This window comes from Zootoca vivipara, chromosome 10, assembly GCF_965207765.1.
Source record: "Zootoca vivipara chromosome 10, rZooViv2.hap1.1, whole genome shotgun sequence".
Taxonomy (NCBI): Eukaryota; Metazoa; Chordata; class Lepidosauria; order Squamata; family Lacertidae; genus Zootoca; species Zootoca vivipara.
Window position 1 is genome coordinate 16,227,234 of NC_142593.1, and position 23,831 is coordinate 16,251,064.

General features: G+C 41.0%; 1 protein-coding gene across 1 annotated transcript; it reads left to right on the top strand.

Annotated features, from left to right (window-relative positions):
- The first annotated feature begins 13,374 nt into the window (after positions 1 to 13,374).
- On the top strand, positions 13,375 to 23,547 carry PPIC (peptidylprolyl isomerase C). The gene is made up of 5 exons (XM_035099534.3): positions 13,375 to 13,553; positions 17,499 to 17,612; positions 19,240 to 19,333; positions 21,321 to 21,505; positions 22,738 to 23,547. Exons 1-5 carry the CDS (start codon positions 13,437 to 13,439, stop codon positions 22,870 to 22,872), a joined length of 645 nt encoding a protein of 214 aa, XP_034955425.3. The 5' UTR covers positions 13,375 to 13,436; the 3' UTR covers positions 22,873 to 23,547.
- The last annotated feature ends 284 nt before the right edge of the window (positions 23,548 to 23,831 follow it).

The window sequence follows — 23,831 nt, forward strand, 5'->3', positions numbered from 1 at the left end:
TATGAGCACAAAAAATGTATTTTAAAACTAAGTTGATGTTACTAAACGATTATTACATTTTATAGAGGGTGGATACAATACAGGTAAAGTTAAGTTTGAATGAGGAAATTAAGTGGCTTTGATCTTAACATTTCCCATGAATATTACTGGGTTCATTTTTTCAGGATACAGCTTTCTGCACCGCACTCACCAGCTCCCTCTGCCCCTCCAAATGCTTGGGTTATGTTGCGGGACAGGGGATGCAGATGGAGTGGGTGTTTGTGGAATAGGTGCTCTCCTTACATGAAAGGGAGCAATTTAAGATTGAAGCTATTGGCTTCATGGGCATTCAAAATGCAGCTACATACTGTTCTTCAGGACCTCCAGCTCCATGTTTTATTACCTCTTTGAAAGTACAAGGAAAATGCTACCCTACCAGTTATCACACTGGACCTTATACACACTTTCCCCCATGCAGTGCCGTGCCACTGGTACAGTCCTGCTGCTAATTCTTTGGTCTGCATGAATGACTTGCATGTATCAAGTGTGCTAAGTCAGTATACCTACCTAAGCGGTTTCCCACTTAGAAGCACCCTTAATCTGATTTAGCTTTCTTTGGATTTTGCTTAGTGCCTAATGAAGGCAGAGTTTAGCTTTCAAATATCAAGTTTGGGATTGGCTGAGGTGAAAAGGGGGTGCAATGAAATTGCCTGTGTAATTTTAGATCTGGTAAATTTGACCTAGAAGCACCAACTTTTTTTTTTTAAAAAAAGAACGACATCACATGTCGTTTTTCCAGAATTATTTAGAACCACTTTCTCCCCTTTTAATTGCCAATTCTAAAAATCTCTCATGATGTCACTGAAATAATGCTTGATGTCAGTTCCTACACACAACATAAGCAGCTTTTCATCTGGCCACACTTGATTAACTTTGTGTATCCTTTGTGGTATGTATGGGAAAGAATGAAACAACCTGGCTGGAACTGTGATTTGATTAAAAAAAGGAAAAGAAAGGCAAAACCTAAAACCCCAAAGAACACTGAAATGGCTTTGCTTTGGTGACTTCATTTTCAGCTTGATGAAACTCAGATCACTTATAGGAATGTCCCGGACAATTTCAAAATATTGTGGCAAATTGAGGAAGACATAAAGAGGGCTTGACTCTATAAGACATTTAAAATAATCTAATCTACAAAGTGGAATGAATCAGCATTTTGGCAGCTCTTTAAAAAACACACACAGTACAAACCAATTCCAAAAGTTTAGGGGTGGGGGGAAGAGAAAATCTAAATCTCTTACCTATTCAATGTCTGTAGCACAATGATTTCCCCCCCCCAAAAAAATTGCACTCTCTTTTCAGGGTCAATCCAAAATCATCTAGGAAGAATGCAAATAAGGAAATTAGCTTTTAATGGCTGCAATCCTAAACACACTTGCTGGAGAATGTCCCACTGAACTTACTTCTCCGTTTATGTATAGGATTCCAATGTATGAGATTGACAAATGGTAAAACCCTACACGTAGATAGACCTGGATTTTTGCACATTTCCTACCGGTGCAAGAACTCTGGTGTATGTGTAACTTCCCCCAGGCCACAAAATGGTTTTTCACATTTATTTCAACTTAGACATCTGATCCATGTGCAGACAGATTTGCTGCCTCTGTGGAAAGGAATGGAAACTTATGTACAATGAAACACACAGGAACATGCAGTTGTGAGAAGAGAATAAAGAAAATGCAAAATAGATAACCAAGACAGGGGTGAAGGAACAAGTTGTAGTGAAGGTAAATGCAATACACCAAGAGAAAGAATTCATGGGAAGAGAGAGGGATTCCTTCAGAACTGCAGCATGAGATGACCTGGCAGTAAAGAACTTGAAAACAAGGTTGAAGAACTTCGAAACACATTTACTATAGAGTAAGTCCCAATGAATACTGTGAAACTCACTCCTGAGTAAAGATGTGCACGATTGCACTGCTGGATGCTTAACAAGGAGAATCCAAAATGCCTTTTTTCTTATTGCATACAGTTTTATTCAGTGGAGGCTCCCTAAGTGGAAGGGAGAATTTGGGGGAAATATTTGGACATATATTGAATGGGTGTGCCAAACTGGGTCAGTTGGTTTTGCAAATCTGTGAAATCTAAAAGCAGAACACAGGTATGTTAAAGCTCAATATGATTATCAGCACAGCTGAAATGGGAGACCTCCAAATATGACAATTTTTATGTATGTCAAAATGTTACTTTTCAGTGGGATGAATCCCTGGATTTGGGAAGGAGTCAAACAAAACCATTGGGGAAGAAACTGAATTACCTTTAGTTCAACATGGCTGTGAGAATCAGTATGAAGTATAGTCCCAACTCCACTGAAATTAATAGTTCATTCTTACAGGTTTCAGAAAGGTGACAGTGTGATTTTGCTTCTTGTTCTAATATATGCACCTATTTGTTCTTTGTTTAGCTGCCTGGATGTCTACTATAAAATATATGAATTTAAAAATCCACAGCTTGGTGGTTTCCAACAACTCTACACCCTTCTCTTTATCTTTTGCATGCCATTTTGTCTTATTCATTTTGCTTTATGTAGGTGGTTACAATTTTCCTTATATGACTTGGTAATTCTTCTTCCCACTTTACTTCAGGCCTAATCCCTTTTAAATTCTATGCAGTTATTTTATTGTTACCCTTCTTGCCAACCCACTTTGCACATTATTATTCAACACCATATTTCAAAATATTTTTTGTCCATGCTTCTCATCCTTACATAGTTTTAGTCTTATTTGTTGTATGATCTATATTGTTTTATTGGTACTGTTGCTGAAGGTCTGTCATGGCCTTTGGCTAGAACGATAAACTTATATTGATTGATTGAACTTATTCCTCCTCTCAACAGGTGTTTCTTTCTATATTTTTCTGAATTTTATATATACTGTATATTATTTCTGAACCTTATATATTTTTCTGAACCTATGCTTTTAATTTCTGCTCCTGGGGCTATAAACTTCTTTAAATGGGTCTGGATATTTATGGATAACATAAGTGGGAGATATTAATGATGGCAATCACTTGGTCTATTAATAGCATGGTAAATGAACCAATGGGATTTGGAGAGCTAAACAGGATTATCAATCTTAAAACATTTGGGTTCTAAAAGCAGTCCTGTAATATCTGATTTATTGTATCTTTACATTTGTTCACTTTGCTCTACAAATATTTCACATACCTGTGGGTGTAAATGTAACATTTCATGCCTAACTTTAAGTATATTCACAAACAATTTATTTACTTAAAAGCTCTTTTTTTTACCTCTGACAAAAAGAGTCCTGGAGTGGCTTTCAAAGTAGACAGTACCTACCCTCAGGCTAACAATCTAAAAGACATGACACAAAAGGAGAAAGGGATTAGGAGAGAAAAAGAAAGCAAGAAAATTTAGACACCAGTTGAGCTTTAAGCTCATTTTGTCCTACTGAAGAAAACTAGTGTATTATTATTATTATTATTATTATTATTATTATTATTATTATTTGAACCAATTACTTTTCTGGGCTGAGCAATCATAGAATCATAAAATTGTAGAATTGGAAGTTACTTCCAAGGGTCATTTAGTCCAACCCTCTGTAATGCAGAAATCTCAAATAAAGCATCCATGACAGTAGCATATTTTCCTTCCCCTTTTTTGCAGGGAGTGTAAGAAAAGGAAGGCTTTGGGCCTGTGAAATGACATAGGCTGCAACATATAAACTCCAGTGAGCCATAAAAAGGTCTTCAGAAAAGGCTTGTGCAATGTGTTATGCAGGATCTTGTGCAAATGGAACAACTTTTTTGGATTCAGGGCCACGTTTCCACCCAGTGCTCTTCTGCATGGTCAGAAGAAACCCTATCATGAACAGAAGAGCATCTTTGGTTTTTCAAGGGTGTCCTAAAAGCAGCATCTCATGATGTGCCCGCATTTTAAAAACTGCAGATAATGTTTATATAATCATTGTGTACCAGATTTTTAAAAAATGCACCAGTAATCTTAATTTTGTCCTAAAAGTGGATGGGAGCAGCTCACACATTTCTGCTGAAAGAGGAAGAGCCAGGTCTGACAGTTTCCCTACATTAAAAAGTTGCAGGAGAGCAGGGCAGTCTGCCCGTTCTGCAATTAAGTTGGAAAAGTAAGCAGATCTGGCTTGTTTCAAATGTGCCTGCACACATTTATATGTCTCAAACCTCTCAATGTACACGAAGTCAAGAAGCCCTCAAAGCGCATTTAACTTATGGTGTATAGCCTTATTTAATGTTCTCCATATATCAAGATTAGAATACAGGAGTAACTGCCAATAAGTGGAGTAATGGGTGAACTTTGATTAGTAGTGAAAAGTCCAACCTATGTTTGCATAATGGGGACTGATCACTATCCTTTCACCAGCTGAGGTCATGCTCAAAAGAAGCTTTGCATTCAGCTTACAGGTTGCTTCATAACAGGCCCAATCCAGGACCCCAGCAGAATTCCAGAGTACCCAGAATAATTGCAGGCTAGTGTGAGTTGGAAGGAAAGCAAAGAATGGTAGGTTTATGTTTGAATGGAGACGAGATTATCGACTCCACAACTTTTCTCTCTCAGAACCATACGCTATCCAACCTGTTCAGCCTCTTATACCCTCCCTATGTCCGAAATAGTAAAATAGTGATATACAGTATGGCATTCAGAGATGAGAAACAGGAGTTAAAACTTAGTTTTTCACTCCTTAGTGAATAGGCATAGAATTGGGCTATTCAGACTTTTCTCCATTTTATACTGTAGAAAGTTAATCTAGTCCAGAAATTAATCAATTTCTTTTTACTATGCCCTAAATCTGATAGCAACTGATTCTATATGTTCATTTTCACTGTGATTATATGGTTGAACACTCAACTCATAAGAAATATTTTACGTGACTCTTTCTTTGCTGCCAATGCTGCACAGCAAATCTTTACCTTCTTTTGAATTGCCCCTATGAAACATGTAGTGATTTTGGTTGTGTGTGTGTGTGTGTGTGTGTGTGTGTGTGTGTGTGTGTGTGTTTTAATCTGTCCTCCATCTGCCATCATGCCCTCAGGTTCATTAATACCAATGAGAAATGTTTCCCTTGGTGCCAGAAGACATCAGCTGAGGGGCTCTTGGTATCTATCTGAACTTCATGCCATTGCCTTTGGCTTCCCTTTTCTTTGTTTCAGCAGATGAATTTCCCATTTTAATCTCCTGGGTTTCTACATTTCATTTTAGAAGCAAATACGCAGTATCTCCAAGTTTTCTGTTCTATTGCCAAGATTTTGCATGAGAACTAGAACAGCTTCCACAACCTCTGAGATTTACATCCCAATATGTTTCATGTCCATGTCAAAGGGATTTCTGACAGTTGGGAAACCTAGTTAAGACTCATTGTTTAATATGTCTTCTTTTCTGTGAGTCCTACCTGTTCCTTCTTCTGAATCACCTCAAAGCTAACAGAAGATACTTATGGCTGAAACTTACTAGTTTATGGAGCTCATAGGCTTTGCAGAAGCCAGGTGTACAAGGCCAAGTGAACAAAAAACATCTGCATAAATATCTCCTTTGACATCCTGGAGTAAGTATAACATCAAATGTCTAGAGAGTTTACACCAGATTGTAATACCCTACTGTCATTCAGTATGAAAATCGTATCTCCCAGGTTTTAGGACTGGCTTGTAAAAGAACAAGACATTTCTGTTGGCATCCATCTGTCTTGGGAGACAATGGAGGAGTTTGGGTTGGATTTGGATTTGGGGGTTGAAGTCAAACTGTTGGAAAGTTACAGCACCTGCAGTGGCTGTAGGGACTAATACAGGAGAGAACAATACAAGTAACTACACATGTTTACCATTATCTATCGATATCACAAAATAGCAAAGGAGATTGACTGAAATTGAGCTCATTTTACATACATTATTCATAACAACCCCATTGGCTTCAAGGGGGATTACTCATGCAAGTGGCTTGGTCCAATAATACTACTTTATTTTCCCATTCATTTGTTTTGCAATGAGGCTTTAGTTTGATGATATAATATATTCAGTTGATATAAATATTCAACTAGATTTTTTTCTCCAAGTGATTGCTATTAAACATACCGTGTCAGGTTACAACTTTCTATTTCCAGCTAATAGTTTTTCAAACCAGAAGTCTGGGGATTTATTTATTTATTTAAATATGCATTTCCCCTTTGAGTTGTTTGCTGCTGCTGCTGCTATTATTATTATTAAACCAAGTGGTTACATTTTCTTTCCTGTGGAAAGATTTACACAATGATTACAACTTCTGGATCCCTTAGAATGAGTTTACAAGATCGTTTATTTTGAAAGAACTCTTCTCTCAATTCTAAGGTCCATCTGACCAAATCTAGGCACTGGCAGAGGAATAGGGGTGCAGGGGAAGCGCACCGCCCCTGGCGGCATGATCCCAGTGGGGTGCCATCATGGCTGCCCCCCTGCGCTGCGTGCCCTGCGGGCAGCATGCCATGTCCCCAGGACACGCCCCACGCCCCCGGGACATGCGCCAGCCATGCCCCCACCTGCTCTTTGCCCGCCCTCCATCACTGAATCTAGGAAATCAGATGAAAAGAGTTCCTGGATAATCAGGGGCTCTTTCCTCACATCTGTTGTCACATCAGAGAAACTGACTGTGCATACAGTACCATGGTCAGTTCCCTGGTTAGAAACATATGTGCCCTAAAGCAGGCACCCCAAACTGCGGCCCTCCAGATGTTTTGGCCTACAACTCCCATGATCCCTAGCTAAGAGGACCAGTGGTCAGGGATGATGGGAATTGTAGTCCAAAACATCTGGAGGGCTGCAGTTTGGGGATGCCTGCCCTAAAGGATATTACTTCTTTATTGATTATTCTTTCATGAAGCAATATTTTAAAGTGATACAAAAGTTAGCATTTCAACTAGATGATTAAGACTGAAATACTGGAGCCTAACAACGACAGCTCAATTTCATTTACATTTCCACACTTGCAAACAACTATAGCCATATTGCCTACTCTAGCTGGCAGTGCTTCAAGGTCCCAGGTCGAGGGTTTCCCCCAGTCTGCTGCCCAAAATCATTTTAAGATACCTGAGGTGAAATCTGTCAACCATTGGCATGCAAAGTATATGTTCCATAGCTGCCTATGAAACATGTGCTCTATTTCCTCAGGAAATGTAGGTCCATAGGTCTCAAGTATCCCTCACTATGAGGAATATGCTGAATGTAGCTCAGCTTATGAAACTGTCCCATCTTACTTATTTCACTGGTTTTGCAAAGTCCTCATTTCTTACTAGTCATTAATACCTACACTTAAGCAGGAGTTTTCCTTACTGAATTCTTCAAGTTAACTTGGACTAAAAGGCATTGTTGTTGTGCAAACCATGTAAGAGAAAATGAGTTATCTTGCGTGTACCTTCCACAAATTGACTCCTTCCATTTGCAGAAGGAACTGAGATCCAGTGGAGACTAGAGGAAGAGCAGAAGCTGACTTTGCTGCAGATCCCACGCTGTTTTGGAAGGCCTCCCCACCCATCTTTTCATGGAGCACAGGGAGCTGCAGTGGGGAGGAGAAATGGGCAAAATGGTCATTCTTCCAGGGAAATGTAAAGTCTAATCTCATGTTATCCAGAGCGAAAGAACAGGCAGCCATGTGCAACATGTGCAGAGGAGGGTGACTAAGATGATCAAGGGTCTGGGAATCAAGCCTTCTGAGGAATGGTTGAAAGAGCTGGGTATGTTTAGCCTGGAAAAGAGGAGAGAGGGGATATGATATCTATCTTCAAATATCTCACGGACTGTCACATGGAAGAGGGAACAAGCTTGTTTTTGTCTCCTCTGGAGGGTGGGACTCGAACTAATATCTTCAAATTACAAGAAAGGAGTTTCTGACTAAGCATCAGGAAAAAACTTTCTGGTCTCCCTTAGGAGGTTGTTGACTCTCCTTCCTTGGAAGTTTATAAGCAGAAGTTGGATAGCCATCTGTCATGGATGCTTTAGCTGAGATCCCTGCATTGCAGGGGGTTGGACCAGTTGACCCATGGGATCCCTTGCAACTCTAAAGTTCTATGATTCTATGAGTCTCCAGTGTGACCCCCGTGGGCACCATGATGCCATCAGACACCTCTGTGGTATCATCCATTACTTCTAAGTGTGCAAGCCATGTGATTCACACTACTTCACAGATCACAATCTGAGCCTTCTGTTGAGGGATCTTCATGCCCATCAGGAAAAAGCTGGACATCCTTTTTTGTAACACGATGATTACGTCATTTTCTAGCTCCAAAAAGGTGTGAACTGTGAACTCCTGCCTGCATGCAACCCAATCCATTGGCTGTGCCAAGCAACCTACTAATCAAAGCTAACTTACCAACAAAGATACAAAATCAATTTGTTTGTTTTCTTCTTTTCATGTATGAATTGCTCCTTATGAAACATCTCAAGGTGATTTAACAGTAAGTATATGATGCTTAGGGACCCAGGTGGCGCTGCGGGTTAAACCACTGAGCCTAGGGCTTGCTGATCAGAAGGTCGGCGGTTCGAATCCCTGTGATGGGGTGAGCTCCTGTTGCTTGGTCCCAGCTCCTGCCAACCTAGCAGTTCGAAAGCACATCAAAATGCAAGTAGATAAATTGGAACCGCTACAGCGGGAAGGTAAACGGCGTTTCCGTGTGCTGCTCTGGTTCACCAGAAGTGGCTTTGTCATGCTGGCCACATGACCTGGAAGCTATACGCCGGCTCCCTCGGCCAATAATACGAGATGAACGCGCAACCCCAGAGTCGGTCACAACTGGACCTAATGGTCAGGGGTCCCTTTACCTTTACCTATATGATGCTTAGGTTTCAGGGTAAATGGGATGTCCTAGGGGGGAGGAGCATCAAGTAGGTTTGTTGTTTTTAAATGGCTGAAATAAATAAAAGTACATCAAGGAATGGCCTAGCCCCCTATACCCCCATCCCCACCCCATGGTCACAGCAGTTTTGAAAACACAAAAGGCTATATGGTGTGCAATCCACAATGGGCCACATCCAACAGCAACACTACTGCAAATATTTTTCAATGAAATGGTCTTATAAGGAGCTGGCAAAGGTGAAGCATTCCCCCCCCCCCGTTCTGTTCTCACCATTGTTTTGAGTCTCATTTCCTAATTAATGACAGTATAATTTATTCCTCATGTTATTAAAAGACAACACTTTTGAAGAAAATGACATTGTTTACCTTCCCTGGGAACACTGGTTGCTTAAGACATAAACACATTGCCAGGATGTTTATAAAATAACTGCCAATTAGAACTTTGAATTAAAAAAGGTTTACCAGCCTGAATCTACAGATTCAGATCGGATGAAAAGTATGAAATGAAGTAGTTTGCACTTCATCTCTTGCTTCAGTCTTATTTTATGGCTCTCTCTTCTCACAACAGTTGTGAATATAGACGGGATTTACAATAGTACTAAGCTCTCCTACCAAAAGACACATATAAAACTGTCATTGGGCAGCTCATGCTGTCTGAAGTTAGTGGATGTTGACAAAGAACATTGCTAAGACTTAGAAGGCACTGAATTTTCTTCCAACTCAGAGTGAGACAAGACTTGGGCCTGGGGGACGGGGGTTATTGGCAAGTTTATTTAACTGTTCACTATAACCTCCTTGTCTCGACAAGCATCCAGGACTGGCAATCTTAAGAATGACTTTTTTCTCACTTGTCAACTTGATGGAAGGAAAGACCTTAAAAGAAGAGCTCTCTAAAAAGCTAATTTGCTAGAAGCCTGTGCATGTAATGGGTCCGATGTAATGATTAGAATGCTAATGTTTAAAAAAGCTTGAACATTTTGGAACGCAGTGGAATATGGACTTTATCAAGCTGATGTTTTAATGAGGAGAAAAATGCCACCAGTTGTCTTGCCAAGCCAAAATCTTTCTGCTTCTAAGAATACCATTGACATGTCCCTAGATACAATCAAAGAAACATCTGCACTGCTTCCAGGCTGCTATTGCTGCTGCTAGAAACCAGGGACGTATTCAGACATATGCAAAAATGGACTTTGGAGTAAATCATCAGCAGATAGACGTTTTAAAACCTGTGTTTGAATCCCCAAAGCTGTAAGTTTTGAAGGGGGAAGAAGACATCTAAGATGTAACAGAACACTGACATTAATTCATCTAAGCAGATTTGATAATGTAGGTATGATTTCCTAACATTAAAACATGCCTGCAAAACCTTTAATTTGTTATAATTCATTGCTATATTTTGATATAATTCCTTGACTGAGAGGAAGAGACTTGAGAATTACAACCACATGAAGTCTAGCATGCTTTTAAAGTTATTTTGTCTTCCATTCTCTGAAACTATTTTTCAACAAGGTATCTAGTAAAGCATGCTAGAACTCAAGTAGTTGCAGCCTATAAATCCCTACCTCTCTAGCAATTGTAATGAAGCCAATGCACATAATTACAAAGTAAGTTGTTTATGGACTGAAACTTGATTCGCTTCAAGCTGTATTAAATGTAGCTTTATATCTACGTGAAAGAGTAAAGCAAAAGGGAAGCTACATCATCTACTGTACCTCTTGAGTTCTTCATTGTACAGAAGATGAAAGCCTGTTGTAAATATCCTGTTTCTTACTGTCTTTTAGTGCTTCATTTTAAAGCAACACAGGAACAAGTAACAGTAGTATAAAACATGGCTTGTAACAGTGCATAAAGAGTAAACATTTACAATGTTGGAAGGAATGCCGTACAGTAAATATAGACAAACCACAGTGTTTGGACATTAAAGGTTATTTGAATGGTGTGTCAAACATATATAATCTTTAGAGCAGGGAGCCAGGTTTTTGTGCTCAGATTCAGGGCAATGGAAAGCACAGGTATTTGTGGCACATTTATTTTGTGGTTATTCTACTAACCAGTGATTTTGAGAAATTTACTACCTGATATAGGTTACTTTGTGGGTTCTATTCAATGAAGTTGACCAGTTAGTGCAAATACTTCTGTGTGCAACATATTGCAGATATTAATACTGTGCAGTTTGAAACAACTGGATGTATAAAAACTGACTCCTTTTGGAAATGAAGCAGCACAATGAAGAGTGAGCCTGATCAGTGGTCACAGAATATACTGGTGTGGCTGGATAGTGGTAGAAGGGGAATGAAAAGGAGCATTCTGAAATAGGGCATATCTGGCTGGAATGCTAAACCAGAACAATAACATTTTGTTGTACGTCCCACTTTTGAATCCATCATTTGAACCTTTTAAAAAGAATGACTAAGTGAAACTTGGTCAATTTGTCCATTACAACATATTTAAAGCTTGCTTTTGCCTTTGCCTTCAAAGAACTTACTTACCATAAACTCCCTTACCCCCATGCACCAATTTGATTGTGATGATCTAAAATTCCTGGCAACACTGCCTCTTCATAACATAAACGTAATCTTGCAATAAATTCCCCCTTCAGTGCATGTGTGGAGTTAGTGACATCAAATGGGTTTTGCCATCTTTACAGCCCCCCTTTTATATGACTTATCAATTAATCTTATTCCAAAGATACTTTAAGTATCATTGCTTACACACTGCCAAAGTAAATTTAAAACAGATTCTACCATATTATATTTTAAAATAAAAAGGCGACTAAGGGGTTGCGCCACTCATCTTGCTTTTCAGGCCAAGGGAGTTGACGTTTGTCCACAGGCAGCTTTCTGGGTCATGTGGCCAGCATGACTGAACCGCTTCTGGTGCAACAGGACACCGCCACGGAAGCCAGAGCGAACGGAAACGCCATTTACCTTCCTGCCACAGTGGTACCTATTTATCTACTGGCACTGGTATGCTTTTGAAGTGCTAGGTTGGCAGAAGCCAGGATGGCGCAACGGGCGCTCACCCCGTTGCGGGGATTCGAACTGCCGACCTTCCAATAGGCAAGGCTCAGTGGTTTGGATGCGGCTGGCGCTGTGGTCCTCCTTCCACTGAACTTCCCTAGAACGAGATGTCACTCCATAGTTGCTCCATCTCAAGATGCTAGAACAGCCTTCATCGACCTGCCATCTTCCAGACGTTTTGGACCACAACTCCCAACAGTCCCAACTTGCAGCACCAAACCCCTGGAAGGCATCAGGCTGGTGAAGGCTGAACTATAGAGCACTGAACACTATCTATCCCAGATGCGCCCCTTTGGCTTGTGCAGGGTTTCCCAAAACTTGCGTCTCCGGGTGTTGTTTGGGGACTACAATTCCCAACACTCCTGACCCCTGGTCCTGCTAGCTAGGGATGATGGGAGTTGTAGTCCAAAAAACCCAACAAGTGGAGACCCAAATCTTGCTTTTAGAGGCGGAAAAGTTCAGAAGGACCAGACTTTTTCCAACCGTGCCACAGGACATGGGCACAGACAGGATTTGTGTTAGAGGCTGCATGCCTTTTGTTAGGGGATGGGGTGGAGCAGAACCTGTTTGCTATGCCTTTTTATTGATTTTTATTTATTGGGGGGGTGGGGTGGCAGCATGCCCCACGAGCAGGGCCGGATTTAGGTTTGATGAGGCCCAAAGCTACTGAAGGTAATGGGGTAACCTTTGTCAACAACAAATGGTCGCTGTTTTTGTGTTGAATATATGCTATATGGGAATTTATGGATCTAATAGGTATCTAAAGCCATTTGCACATGTTGCCATGCAACCAGTCCATGCAGAATGTAGGCACCCTATATACAGAAATGAGCAAACCAGTGATATTTTAGGGAGCATTACATCATAGGGAGCCTACACAACACAAAACACTGTTGCTGTATGTAGGTTTTATTTTATTATTTTTTTAATCTTGTATTTTGGAAATATACATCCAGTTGTTTTTCCTCCTTTACATTTTTTTTGCCCCCCCCCAAGAGAGTGGGGTCCTAAGCTATAGCTTGTTTAGTTATACACGTAAATCCGGCACTGCCAGGAGCAGCGATTTGAAGAAACCAGCGGCAGTGTCCCCAAACCCTTTTTGGGGTTTTGTTTTTGTAGCGTTCTGGGAAATTACTTTTTACCATTCGTGATTCAATTCATCTGGGGCCTAAAGAGGCGCAGAAGGAGGCCTAAATTTACCTCAGACGACACAGCCAAACAAACAAACAAACAAACAACGGGCCTTCAGGGCTTCTGAGGCAGAAAGCAGCGCGGAGCGGAGGCCGCTTGCCCTTACTGAGGCAGCTTCCCTGCTTGACAGAACAGAAGAAAGCCCGTTTCCGAGTCCGGAGTGGGCGCGCCAGCGACCCCTCCGCTCCGCTTCCTCAGCCCTGAAACTACGCGGTCTCCGGCTCGCTCCGCCTCCTGCCACGGTGTCCGTTATTGGGGGGGGGGGGGGCTGGGCTGCCGGGCCTACAGAGCCGAGACGCGCAGGCGCCGGGAGGCGGCAGCGCGCCCCGCTCTCAAGGCCAACCGCGGTCTCCAGTCGCGGCCGCTGAGGGGAAGAGGAGATGGGCCGCCTCGGCGCCTTTTCGCCCTGGCTGGTCGCGGCCGCGTGCCTCCTTCTGCTGGCGTTCCTCTGGGGGGCCGAGGGCTTCAAGAAGAGAGGACCCGCCGTGACCGCCAAGGTGACTATGGCTGGGTGCCGTCCTGCCGCCCCTCTCTCTTTCCCCCCCACCCACACTTTCCTTGGCTTGAGGGTCAGCGTCTTTCCACGCTGGCCTCCTCAGGGTTTCCCAAACTTTTCTCTCCAGATGTTTTTTTTTTTTTACTACAACTCCCGTCATCCCTGATTGCTGGTCTTGCTAGCTAGGGATGATGGGAGTTGTAGTTAAAAAAAAAAGCAGCTGGAGAGCCAAAGGGTTGCTGTGGCGCAAGGAGCAAATGCTGGCCACCACCTAGGCATGCAGGTGTGCTTGTAATAATGCCAGGGAATTGCTTTTCCTCTTCATTTTCCGGGTGTGTGCTTGATGAATAACCAAGCTTTTGGGGCGGCAGGGCAGGGCAGGGCAGGGCTGGAGGCGAGTGAGGCCATTATTATTCTTGTCGTTGTTACTGTTATTATTAATTGAATTTATATACCCGCAGGTCTCAGGGCAGTTCACAGGATAAAATCAGATGCTCCCATGCTGGGTGAAATTTATATTTTACATGCTTAATAGTTCCTGCATATTGTATGAGAGCCACAGGCTGGACATGAGCCTATGACCGTTCAGTAAACTTGCATCTTATGCACGTGTAACTTGTGCACATTCAGCATTCAGGCCCATGTAATTTACTGTAGGTAATCACCCACCCACAGTAGACCACTTTCCAAGGTGAATGTATTGTTTGCACATATCTTGTTCCCTACACATAATAATAATAATAATAATAATAATAATAATAATAATAATAATAATAATAATAATAATTTTATTATTTATACCCTCCCCATCTGGCTGGGTTTCCCCAGCCACTCTGGGCAGCTTCCAACAAAATATTAAAATACAATAGTCTGTTAAACATTAAAAGCTTCCCTAAACAGGGCTGCCTTCAGATGTCTTCTAAAAGTCTGGTAGTTGTTTTTCTCTTTGACATCTTTGTTTAATCCACAGTGTGGCCGATATATTCTTCTTCAGCAGACTTTTCCTTGTACAACTCTTAAGGTAGAGCTAGGCATCAAAAAGAAACAGGGAGCTATTGTGGCATTCAAATACTGAGATGGGATGGGGACTTTGTGTCCCTCCAGATGTTGCTGGGTGACAGCTCTGATCCACCCTGACTATTGGCATTGCTGGCTAGGGCTGAAGGGAGTTGGAGACCAACCATATCTGAATGGCTGCAGGTTCCTCATCCCTCTTCTATTGGATGCAACTGCTCTGTGATTTCCCCATTGCTACTACTGATTCCTAGTGAGGTGAGGTGGTGAAATGCACAGAGCAACTGTGTATTGTTGGTGTAAGGACTTCAACTTTCACAGTGAGGGTTCTCCCAATCCCCCTCCATACCCTTTGCATCTGCAAAAATTGTCTTGGGGTGGCGATATCTGGAGCATCCCCAGAAGAGCCTGCAGAGGGCAGAAATGGTGGGGGGATCATGGTGAGGTTTGTTTGTTTGTTTTTTAAAGAAAATTCAGTAGATGTACATCTCTTGTAAGGTACGGTAGGTGTATGTACTTTAGGCAACTGGAATATACATTGGATTTTGTAGAAAAATCCTGGTCTGCAGCTGCTCCTCAATTAGTGAGCAAAAGAGAGCAAAAGGCAAGTGCATTCTAGCATTTGACAATCTACAGACCTTGGTGAGGGCTTTAATTCCTTCATAGAAGTAGTCATTACAAGATATGGCGAGTTTCAGCAGATATCCCGATCAGCACCAATTGATGAGAAACCCAGATTTTTGCTTTTAAATGATCGTTTAAGAGGAAAGCAAGGAAAGATTAATGGGTATTTTTATACTTCCTTCTAATATAACTTAATGTGTATGCCTGTTCGGCAGCATATGCAATCAATTTGGCAGTATTTAACCATCTGCGGTAGTGAGCTCAGGGGCCCCTACCTCTGACCCCTTATTTTTGAAAGATGTTTTTCTCCTGAAAGCTGGATCATCTCACTGCTTTGCCACCTCTCCCTTGTGTTGTTTTCCTGACATGTTCTATTCTTGAAGATGTGCATTAGAGAACAGGTACTATGACATCAGCCTAGTATAAATTGTGCCTTAAAAGAAGTAAAAGATTGACATTCTGGTATCAATTAACACAGATAATTCATCTCAATTTAATATTCCTCTGTGTTTTGCTTCCAAGGCAATGGATAGTCATTGAAGCTTGAATCCAGATCTGTGCATCATTTTATAAGTAATAATAAAACATTCTTAGAAATGGATAAAATGGATTTGGTCAGTGGGTGGAGAACTTGTAACCCTCCAGATGTTGGCATACAACTCCCATTACCTCTGACCATTGACTGTACTAACAATGAGCTGATGGGAATTGGAGTCCAGCAGTATCTGGAGAATCACAGGTTTCCATCCCTGGATGAGGCAAAAGGAAGAATTTGAGGAGGAGTTAAATAGACCTCATGGGACACTCACAATACTTTTGAAACTGGTTGCTTCCCCTCCCCTTTCATAATGAATGGCTGTCTCATTAAAATTTCTTTAGTAATAAGATCAATAACACAGTGGGGGTCAGATAAACAGGAAAGAGAAGGAGATATGAAGACAACTGAACACAATAAAATGAATACAGTAAAAAAAACCCTCTTTTGAACAGGCACTAGGTCTTCTTCTTTTTACCTGTGTTGGGTTGGTTGAAAAGGCTTTAGGGCTAAACTAGGTATGATGCTTAATGTATCACTTGCTATTGTGTCTTTAATTTTTCCACCATTGCTAAAAGCAGTGCAAAATTCAGCAACTTGAAGAGCTTCTGCAGCCTATTGATAACACGAAAGAAAACCTGAATTTTTTATTTCATTTTTTAAAAAATCTCATTAGTATTGTGTGTTTTCTTAAGCTTTTATCCCTTTCGGAAATATGACACTTTATGCATTCTGTACGTCAAGTGAAAAATCACATCCACCTGGCCTAATATTACCACAATCACTCCCTCTAATTGCAAACTGAGATGGTTGAGTGTTGAATCAACACTGGGACACTGGGAAGAGCTCAAAAAGGATTGACCATGCTCCAAATCCACAAAATGTTGAATGCTGGATAATAAAAAGATAAAAAAACATGGAGGGAGGAATGGCCTAATTGAGCTCCTTATAACTTATCACAAAGCTGGAAACCTGAATAGGGATATACTGCAACCCTTTGTTTAAGGTCCTACTTAAACACTTGTATTTCTGAATTCTCAATTCCATCTGACATTTCCTTTCACTTACCTCCTATGAGAGATTTGAATATCTCCAAAACCAGCTGAATAAAATAAGTTTTCTGGATATAGCTTGATATTTCATACCTTAGCTGATGTTTCTTCTATATCCAGAGAAGGTTGAAATGATTATATGGAAGAAAGCATATGGCTTGCATGTATAAATTAGGCCTTCACTTCCTATTTGTCAGAATTGGTGCCACCAATGTAACAGGTTGCATTCCATTTGTTGAACTTTTAGAGGCAGATGAAGCTCTCAGAAGTTGCCTGCCTGATAATATTGTAGCTTTTTAAATGCAATATTGAAAATAGTGAAAGTGAAGAATTAATATGCCGAAATGTATTTTTTTAAAAATGCTATGTATATTGTTCAATTGATTATTATATCATTTGAAAGAAAAAAAGACCTTTGATCCAGCAGAAGCTCACGTGATCAGAATGAGGAAGGTGATACTTTGCTGATGCTTCCCCCCCCCCCCAAATTGCTCCACAGAGTTAGGGGATCAGCATGGGCTATGGGGGCAAGGTGGAATTGGAAAAAAGTCCCTTCCCACTTCCATGCCTGAGAGCCTCCACTGCATCACAGGTCCTTGTGTGCACAGGCAGAACTCCTCCCATGAATGGAAGGGCACCTTTGGATCCTACCAGACTTATTTCCTCATTAATGATATTCTGTGGTTTTCAATGATTGCTTTCATTTTTTGGAAATTTGTAGGTATTCTTTGATATACAGATAGGCGGCAAAGATGCTGGCAGAATTGTAATTGGATTGTTTGGAAAAGTAGTACCAAAGACGGTGGAAAACTTTGTTAAACTAGCAACTGGAGAAGTAAGAACTTTTTAAAAATGTTTTGTACATGCATTTTAGTGAAAAGACAAATGCATTGTGTTCTCTCTCTCTCTCTCTCTCTCTCTCTCTCTCTCTCTCTCTCTCTCTCTCTCTGTGTGTGTGTGTGTGTGTGTGTGTGTGTGTGTACATATTCACGTGGTGCAGCATGGCAAATGCTCCATCACATTCTAGTGAGGTTGAAATCAGCAGCTTCGGCCCTCCTCTTCAGTTTGGAGCTGGGGCAGGAATTGTCCTCCAAGTTCTGCTGCAACCAGCACAGTTAAAACTGTGAATGTCTGCACTGCCTATGCCTGGCTGCTTTGGCTCTGAGTGATAGGAGGCGTTTGGAATACCTTTTTGCTCAACACTAAAACAACTTCAACTTTATGGAGATAAAGTCAGAGGCTGCTTTGCACTGCATGTCAGAAGTGCTCATAGGAACATAAGAACTCTGCTGAATCAGACCAGAGGTCAGCATTCTTGGTCTCACAGTGGCCAACCAGGTGCTTATGCAGAACCTGTGTGCAGGAAGGCTCTTGATTTCCAACAGCTGCTATACAGAGGCATACTGCCTCCAACAACAGGGCATGACATCATGGTTATTAGCCCTTGATAGCCCTGTCTTCCAAGAATTTGTCTAATCCTCTTTTAAAGTTGGTGGCTGTCACTATATCTTGTGGAAGCAAATCCCAGCATTTCGTGCTGAGCTCAGATGTCCAAAACAGCTGTGGGGATAATCACTACCCCACTTCTCTAGCTCTATGGGAGGAGAGTTAATGGCTATCTGTAACCTTATGCAAAGTTGGATTAAGGGAAGGGTAGAGTCCTGAAGACTGGAAGTGTTGGCTTGGTGACAATGACCAGCCAAAATCTGTCAAACCCTGTTCTAGTGGTTTCTCTACTTTTTGTTGGGTAAAAGTAATGTAAAGTTAAAGGACCCCTGGACGGTTTAGTCCAGTCAAAGGTGACTATGGGGTTGTGGCACTCATTTCACTTTCAGGTTGAGGAAGCCAGCGTTTGTCCATAGATAGCTTTCCGGGTCATGTGGCCAGCATGACTGAACCGCTTCTGGTGCAATGGGACACCATCACGGAAGCCAGAACACACAGAAACGCCGTTTACCTTCCTGCCACAGCAGTAACTATTTATCTACTCGCACTGGCGTGCTTTCAAACTGCTAGGTTGGCAGAAGCTGGGACAGAGCAATGGGAGCTCACCCCGTCACAGGGATTTGAACAGCTGACCTTCTGATCAGTAAGCCCAAGAGGCTCAGTAGTTTAGACCACAGCGCTACCCATGTCCTTTACCTTTACCTTTTTGTTGTGTGACACATCCTCAATATAATAAATAATAAAATTAATAAATTATTTATTAATTATACTGTAGGGCAGGGGTTATTGTTTTGGTTTGTTACTATGATGTGTATTTTTATGATCCTTGGATGAAGGGTGGGGTAGAAATTTAATAAGTAATAAAATAATAATTAATTGACACAATCCCATCCGCCATCTATTTTATCTCAAAAGTTCAGGGTGGCAGGCATCTTGTTAATCTTTATTTAATCGCTTATTTCATCATAGTCTATAGTATTTTGCTGAATCATGCCATTCTGAATTTTGTCTCATAGAAAGGTTTTGGCTATAAAGGAAGCAAATTTCATCGTGTAATCAAAGATTTCATGATTCAAGGAGGTGACTTCACAGCTGGAGACGGCACTGGGGGTAAAGTTGCTTTCTTTTTAAATGAATTTTATACATAAATATAAAAGATATAGAACTATGTAGTCCAACTGATGCCAGTGGCAAAGTCCAGGAATGATGTACAACAATCAAACAAATCTAGAATATAAAATAATTATAATGTCCTGAAATTTAGAAAAACCAAAATTGGTATGCCTTTGGCCAAACTAACTGCTATTTACATACTGGGTTCTATGTCACTGACTGATCAATAAACAACCTTCCAGTGGCATATGTAAATAGATAATTTTATTGTGATATAAGCATGGTTAAGGTTAATTTACAGAAGAAAACACAATTGATCTGGGATTTAATATGAGAAAATATTTCTATCTTGATGCAGCTTCAAAGAAGCAGTTCTCTTTTTCCTTCCCAAAACAATTTCCCCTGTAAATAGATAAGTTCAGCATCGGTATTTGGAACTAGGTCCCACTGTGTTCAATTCTCACCACACTTCAGTGGGAATAAATCAAATTGACTAGGTCTTACTGCTGCTTACTGCAGATCTACAATCATTGCCTTGATAGTGTTGAATTTGAATGTAAAAATACAAAGTGAGGCAGAGAATTGTCATATTCTGATTCAGCAAATAAAGCTTTCAGAACACATTTAAAGACTAATTTAGTACAAGAAGCAAGAATTAATTTCATTTGTCCTGTTCTTGCAGAGGTGACTTAAATGTAGAAGCAGACATCTGCATACACATTCCTGTTCAGAGCTTGAAATGAGTGTCAAGTTGGGCAAGGGATCTTTTTGTGTGCTGTTGGACGGAACAAGAAATTAGACACATCACACGTATATGTTTATTAAGCACTTGCATGACTAGCAATGTCAGGACAGCTTGTACAGAAAATACAGGGATAGAATATACTACTTTACACTGTCCAAACCTAAAGCCACACTTTTTTTTGCCAAAATCTTCTCTTCACTACTATTTAAGGTAAAGCCTTAAACAGTAAATATCCTTAAAGTACTCAATTTTTTGTGCCTGCTAATTATTGAACTAAGACAGATCCATAAATGAATAATCGCTGCATAGTAGATATTAGATGACTAACTACTGTGGAGAAACTACCACTGATATGGGATGTGAGTATAAGCAAGGGGCAAAGCATGCTTTATTTTGCTCCCTCCCCCCTTTTCTAGTCTGAAGTGTCTGGGGAAATTTAGCAGTTCAAGAATCTGCTGTAAAACCGCCTGCAGTTGCCTGTTGCACTGGCTTCCAGCACTTTTCAAGAGGATGTATGTAGTGCAGGAGAAGTTCTGGTAATGCTGGCCCAAGACATTTTGCCACTCAAGGTAAAGGAAAAATGGTGCCTCATTCATTTACATGTACAAAAGCAAACCAAACTGCTAGTTGACCCTTACTTCAACATTTGTGAGTCCTATGATGCATCTATGGACAGCAGCCTAGCATAGGGGGTGCAAGTTAGACAGTGTTTGCTTCCCACCCCCAGCTGTTGCTTCCTGGAGCAGCTGCCTTCCTCTGCCAAATGTTAGGGCCAGGCCTTGCTTCTGTCAGCTTTACCATGTTAGTTACCTGTTTGGCAAGTATGGTGAATCCATTCCTGTTCTTCCCCATCTTATACATGATCAGCTATGCATCAGCTTGCAGATGCATACTCTTGATCTTGGCCAGGGTGGTATTATATCACCTTAGGGAACAGTGCCCCGCCGCCCTCTGAAAACCATTTTTATGGTGCTGAGGAAGGGGAATGCATGGACGCGGCCGGTGCCTAATTACATTGCATGCTGGGATTGTTCTTACTGTTGCAGTTAGCATGATCCCTGGTAGCTGATTCAGCAGACTATCTAGAGAGTTCCATTTAGGTGGATTGGTGAGGTTAAGGCAGTTGAAGGTGTTCTGGAGAGTCAGGTGTTGGCCTATACAGTATCTTAAACCCTTTTAGGAAAAAAAATGTATTAAATAAAATATTGTTTCTTCTGAACCTGATGTCTTGTTTCCCAGGAAAGAGCATCTATGGAGAGACATTTCCTGATGAAAACTTTAAACTGAGGCATTATGGTATTGGATGGGTCAGTATGGCTAATTCTGGCCCAGATACCAATGGTTCCCAGTTCTTCATTTCTGTGACAAGGCCTCGCTGGCTAGATGGAAAGCATGTAGTGTTTGGGAAAGTCATTGATGGAATGGTAGGTAAAAAATAATTATACCAGCTTTGTTCATTAGTTGGAAGCAGTGAGTATAGCAGAGAGTGCCTGACCTGTGGCCTGTGGGACACATCCTCCCCCACAATAGGTTTTTTTGTGCCCCCACTTATAATAATTATTTTTTAAATAAACATTTTTTAAAATGATTGCTCCCATAGGTCCCCCACTGTGATGCCAAAATGATTTTTTGTGACCCTGCAAGGACTCGTAAAACCAGTCCATTTGAAATGTTTCTGATTGACCACTCCCATGGGTACCCTGCAGTGACTGTGATGCCACAACATTTTTGTGACGTTCCCCAAAAATGTGTCCTTTATTTTTTTTAAATGGCCAGGCTCACTTTGACATGAGTCCTCCAGAGATTTGATCATGGGTCTACGTCAGGGGTAGGCAACCTAAGGCCCGTGGGCCGGATGCGGCCCAATCACCTTCTAAATCTGGCCTGCGGACGGTCCAGAAATCAATGTGTTTTTACATGAGTAGAACGTGTCCTTTTATTTAAAATGCATCTCTGGGTTATTTGTGTGGCATAGGAATTCGTTCATATTTTTTTTCAAAATATAGTCCGGCCCCCCACATGGTCTGAGGGACGGTGGACCAGCCCACAGCTGAAAAAGGTTGTTGACCCCTGGTCTACGTGACCCCTGGCTGGTTAGCTATCTGGGGGCTGGTTAGCTATCTTTGCTAGAATGGTTTTCATGAGTTCTGGTGTAGCTTTATAGGCCCTTAGCAATTATCTAACTATTCTTAATTATGATATATGTACACATCACTAAAGTGGGGAATGACATTATTATTATTATTATCATCATCATCATCATCATCATCATCATCATCATCATCATTATCATCTGTTTCCTCCCTTGGCTGAAATAAAGCCTGCAATATGGCTTTCTACTATAGCCAATAGAAGGCTTTTTTCCAAGCCTAATTGTGGTGTATGGGGCACTTTGTGGGGTGGTGTCTACAACTATCTCCAGCTGTGACTTCCCATTTCAAAAACATCCCCATGCCACAATTAGGTTTCAAAGCAGCCTACTATTTTCTATCAGAAGCACAGAAGCAGACTGATTGTCACCTTAGTGGGGAGATACAGAGCAAAAATAAATAAATAAACAGGAGTTAAGACAAATCCCACAAAATGTAAACTCAGCAGTACATTTCACATCTATATCGTGTTTGACATCAGAGGTCAGTTTTTCTTCTTCTTTTAGTTAGTGGTGCACGCCATAGAACATGAGCCGGTAGATGACGACGACCGCCCTCTTCAAGACTGTGTGATTGTTAACAGTGGAAAAATAGATGTAAAAGAACCATTTGTGGTTGAAGTAGATGACTGGAGAAGTTGACGGCAACATGAGCAAAGGAACTGCAATGGCTTCTCCTCTGGCTAAATGCAGGCAAGGGTATCTGAAGATTCTTTTGCAAGAGAACGTGGTAACCTCACAGGTAGCATTGAAATATCTAGGTGCTAAATCCAGATGACTATTTGATTGCCTTTCCAGGAAGTAGTTTTATGGGGGGGGGGGAATTAGGAATGTATTGACTTAAGTGGTTGAAGGCAGTATTTTTCCTGCTCTTTGATTATTCATATGCTACTTTTATTAACAGCTCACCCTCATTCTTTGGACATGTGAGTCTTCCACCTTATGGATAGATCTGCTTATAGGGTTTTATAAAATATTTCATCCTGGAAACACTTAAGTATTTAGTAGTTTGTGGTGAATGGAAAACACACTCCTTCAGCCTGCTCCTCTAAAACATGTTCTCTGCTTCAAGCATCTGACACAGTTCTCTTTTCATATAAAGAATATTTGGAATTCTTCTTTCCATTCCTTTTTATAACAGGGGTTTCCTTCATCAATGATGGACACATGTGCAGGTGCTATGGCATGTATGATGAATTTAAATTTGTCCAAATTCAATATATGCAGAATGTGAGCGTATTACTGTTGCAAATAAGTATATACCCACTGTTGTGTACTGATATTTTATACATACATTAAACTTCTGCTAAAAAGCTATTCTTGTTTTCTGAAACATATTGCCTTGTTTGCCACGCAACAGTATAAAGATGTAAAAGTATTTTCATTCGCTGCATTTGCATGGAATGTTGAACCTTGATTAGCTACTTTGGGGATGAAGCAGAAGAGCTCTTGAGAAAAATGCTGGGCTTGTGTGGTGCTCCCTTGCTCTGCAGAGCATTGGGACTCCTGCTGCAGGGTTACTTTCACTTTTAAAGACGTGGTTTAGTATTAGTTATGAGTCAGATATAATAGTTTAAAATCTGGTTTGGTATACACTCTGG

Excerpts from the sequence above, each read along its gene's own strand:
- PPIC (XM_035099534.3), top strand. The coding sequence starts at position 13,437 with ATGGGCCGCCTCGGCGCCTTTTCGCCCTGGCTGGTCGCGGCCGCGTGC. Across the intron at positions 17,613-19,239 it reads TTAAACTAGCAACTGGAGAA|AAAGGTTTTGGCTATAAAGG; the intron begins GTAAGAACTTTT and ends TTTGTCTCATAG. Across the intron at positions 21,506-22,737 it reads GGAAAGTCATTGATGGAATG|TTAGTGGTGCACGCCATAGA; the intron begins GTAGGTAAAAAA and ends TTCTTCTTTTAG.